Source organism: Microtus ochrogaster, chromosome 4, assembly GCF_000317375.1.
Source record: "Microtus ochrogaster isolate Prairie Vole_2 chromosome 4, MicOch1.0, whole genome shotgun sequence".
Taxonomy (NCBI): Eukaryota; Metazoa; Chordata; class Mammalia; order Rodentia; family Cricetidae; genus Microtus; species Microtus ochrogaster.
Genome location: NC_022011.1, coordinates 40,260,047 through 40,264,176, shown reverse-complemented (window position 1 = coordinate 40,264,176; position 4,130 = coordinate 40,260,047). Strand labels below are relative to the sequence as shown.

General features: G+C 46.8%; 1 protein-coding gene across 3 annotated transcripts in view; it reads left to right on the top strand.

The window, feature by feature from the left end:
• Nucleotides 1–2,378, top strand: part of Mrrf (mitochondrial ribosome recycling factor) — a 65,733-nt gene extending 63,355 nt beyond the window's left edge. For all 3 annotated transcript variants that reach the window (XM_005345968.2, XM_026777800.1, XM_026777805.1), the window contains exon 7: nucleotides 1,773–2,378. In XM_005345968.2, coding sequence (XP_005346025.1) covers nucleotides 1,773–1,850 — 78 coding nt within the window. In that variant the 3' untranslated portion in view covers nucleotides 1,851–2,378. The remainder of the gene's footprint in view (nucleotides 1–1,772) is intronic.
• Nucleotides 2,379–4,130: the final 1,752 nt, after the last annotated feature.

The window sequence follows — 4,130 nt, the reverse complement described above, 5'->3', positions numbered from 1 at the left end:
GCAGGTGGATCTCTGTGAGTTTGAGGCCAGCCTGGTCTACAAGAGCTAGTTCCAGGACAGGCTCCAAAACCACAGAGAAACCCTGTCTCGAAAATCCAAAAAAAAAACAACAAAAAAAGCATGCTTTTTATTATTACAAATGTAACCTATGCTAGGGTCTTAATCAAATGTGTTTTCTCTTCCTAGAATTTGACACAACCATTGTGATGCCTGTATGTGTTCATTTGCTCCCTCATACTGAAACTTTAGATTTTTCTACTTGTTTTCATTATTCAAAATTAAGTTGGCATGGAGGGGGCCCTGGAGAGTTTGTCCCACAATTCAGAGTGCTTTCTGCTCTTACAGAGGACCCGGGTTCAGTTCCCATCACCCACTTCAGGCAGCTCGTCACCCCTGTAACTCCAGTTCCTAACAATCTGACCAGCTTTATCACCTCCTCAGTACCTACACTTACGATGCAGTGCACATAAACTCATGCAGGCACACACATATACACATAAATTATAAAAAATGTTTAAGCCCATATAGACATCTTTATACCTAGAACTTAAGAACTTGTAGGCTAGGAGCTGGAAAGTTGTCCAGTGATGAAGAGCACTCATTGTTCTCCCCAGGTCTGGTTCCTAGCTCCCACATGGTGGTTCATGTTCACGGCGGTTCCTACTCTAGTTTCAGGGAATCTGACACCCAGGTATCAGGCACATACATGTAGACAGACATTCATATAAATAAAATAAAATAAAAACTTAAAAAACAACAACTTGGGGCTAATGAAATGGCTATGTGGTTAAGAGTATTGAGTGTTCTTGCAGAGGACCCAGGTTAGATTCCCAGCCCTCACATGGTGGGCCACAGCCATCGGTAACTCCAGTTTAGAGGATTTTACACGCTCTTCTGGCCTCTCGTACACATAGCCGGAGCACCCATACATAAATAATTAGAATAAGAGAAGAATTTTATGTTCAGGTCATGTTCGCTGGGTATTTTCCCAGTTGAGATATTTGGGGATTACATAGTATGAGCATTTGCATCAATTTGAATTCTACCTGTGATATGGGAGCTCATTCATTCACTGTGGCGTGCAGTTTCTGAATGTTGTAATTAGCAGCTAGAGCAGCAAGTTTTGTTAACAATGACAGCTGAAGGTGTAGCTTGTAATTTGCATTTTTGTGTCTATTGGATTTTCTAGCTCTGGGTCTTACATTCTTTCTGTCAGTTCATCTAAGACTTTCTGAAATGGAGTAGCTGAAGTGTAAGGCATTCTAGAGCAGAGGTTCTCAACCTTTGGGCTGTGGCACACAGGGACTTCAGCCACGTTCTCACGGGGTCACATAGCAGATACTTACATCACAACTCCTACCATAGCAAAGTTACAGTTATGACTTAGCAACCAAATAACTTTATGGTTGGGGGTCACAGTCACATGAGGAGCAGCACTGGGAAGTGTCAGAACCACTGCCCTAGGGGTTTATTAGGCCACAGCTTGGCTGACTTTTCTGTATTGTATAACAGTTCTAATGTTGGCTTAGAATCAGGTTACTATGTATTAAAGTTTGATAATACGGCTTTCTGACTGTGCACCCTGAATAAATGGTCTGCCTTGTTTTTCTTATCTGAAAAGAGAGTAGTCTCGTCTCCCTTGCCTGACTGCAGTTGAGAACACATTTCTTAGTGCCCGGGTGGCACTCAGTTCATAGGAACTTTGTGTCCATCATTATCTCTCAGTGAAGTTTGCATGTTTCAGTCACCAGACTTCACGTTTGTTCTCGCAGATCAGCCAGATGGCCGACGACACAGTCGCAGAGCTGGACAGGCACCTGGCAGCAAAGACCAAAGAACTCCTTGGATGAATCTGGTCACCCCTTTGGTGACAAGCTGACTCCTGCCACTCTCCTGCTCATCCATAGGAGGCTGTCACTGCTGTTCCACCACAGGGGCTCAGACTCACCACCGAATCTCGTTTCCATGGAATCTGGTGTGGCAATGACCTTGGCTCTGAGGTCACCACAGGACCGTTTCCTTCCAGACGGGAATCAGACCCCGCCCTCATTTCCAACTCCTTTGGACTATGTGGGCCTCACTCTGACTGCTAATGAGCAAAACTAAATAAATTGGGAAACTAACAGCCACAGAGGAAAGAGCGGTGTGTTTGCCTCTGGGTTGTCCTCCCACTGCTGCTCCACGAGGACTGAGTTCAGTGTGGCATCCGTCCCACCCTTGGGCAGTCTCCCTGCCCCTGCTCTCGGCCCCATTTTGAGCTCACGGGCTCCTCACATATAAACCGTCTGTAATGACAAATTCACTGAAGAGAATGCCACAGAATAATGGTTGAAGTTGTCCGTGTATTTATGTTGTGAGTAAATTGGTAGCTGCCCACCTAATGCTTTGCTTTTCTTTCTGTCAGTCCACTCCCTCTGTCAACATTTCTTTGGTAATGAGCTCCGTTTGGCCAGGGCCTGTCTTCCTGATAGACAGGTGCTTTGCTGTGGCCCTCCTCTTTTTTGTGTTTCTGTACACATACACATGCATACATGTACACATGTGCACACATAAAGGCACATGCCATAGTGCTCATGCAGAGGTCAGACAACTCCCACGAGTCAGTTCTCCTTTCACCTTGTGGGACCTAAGACTAGAACTCAGACTCTCAGGCTTGGCACCACATGACTTCTCTGCTAAGCTAGCTCCCCTTAGCATGGCTCTGAGGGTCAAGTTAGTCTCTTTTTCCTCTCCTACAGCCAGTTTTTATTTATTCAGTTATAATAAGGCCACCATGAGCTAAGCTATTTTAAGGCATTCTTCCAAGGAAATGAAACATATATGTACCACCTACACTTACAGATAGAGAAGCAAACATGCCTATGTTAAGGTAAGGAATCCCCCCAGACAGTGGCGTAGGAAGTAGTGGGGCTTTTTTCTTTTTCTCTCCTCTCCTCTCCCCTCCCCTCCCCTCCCATTCCTCCCTCCCTTCCCCTCCTCTCCTTTTTATTCCCAACTCACAGATATCCTCCTGCCTTTGCCTCCCAAGTGCTTGGATTAAAGACACGGGCCTCTACATTTGGCTAAGGAGCTTTTTCATTTTCATTATCAGCCTCATTCCACAAGTTGTAAAGTTTCTCAAGCAGTGTCACACAGCTAGCAAGCAACAAAGCACGGATAAAAAGTTTCTTCTCTGATTCCAAAGTCTATTCCCACCAGTGATGTCAGGTAAAACCTTACCATTTTCCTGCTGTCCTCACGTGCTCGTCATGAACACTCCCGTAACACGTGTGCAGCTTTCCCCACATACCAAACAGGTGTCTTGTACTGACTCAGTTCTGAGATGTGACTACTGTAGACAGGTTCTGCACTCAGCCCAGAAAAAGCCCCATTCCTGATGATAGTCACAAGTTGGGACCACATGAACCTAGCTCCCAGCCCCTTCTGTGATCTGGGTAGTGAGCCAGGATGTTGTGGTTTACTGTCTTCTTTGAAAGCATGCTATGAAGGGTACAGGTGAGGAGGATGGGGCAAGATGCTGCCAAGTGTGACTCCACTGCCACTGGCCGTCTTGTAAGGATCTAGTGGGCACCAGCAGTTTGTGACTCCACTGCCACCGGCCGTCTTGTAAGGATCTAGTGGGCATCAGCAGTTTGTTGGGTGCAGCTGTGCTGAGCTGGTTGCTCTCACTGTGCCTCAAGCAGGAAGGTTTGTTTCAGTTCTAGGTAGTTGTGACCTGGCCAGAGTGGCCTGTGTTATGATTGTTTGTCAATTTGGGAGACAAGCCGTGCCCACTCCCTCCCCCATCCGCTGAGGCAGGCTGATCTTCAGCTTCCAGCCTGAGCTTGCTCTCTTTTCCATCTTCTTCTCGGAGAGGCAGCTTCGCTTCTGTCTCTCTCCCCACTTCTCTGCTCCCCCCTTCTCTGTCTCTCTGCCCTCTTCTTCTTCCCCCTCTCTCTGTCCTCTTTTCTATCTTCCCTTTCTCTCTCTCTCCTCTCTTCCCCTGCCTTCTCCCCTTTTTCCTTCCCATTCCATAACTCAACTAATAAATATCCAATTCTATTCTGTATAGTGTTCCGTGCCTCCTACCCACTGCCTGCTCACATGGCCAGGCTCAGCGGGACCAGCCCTCCGCAGCATGGCTGGGCCCT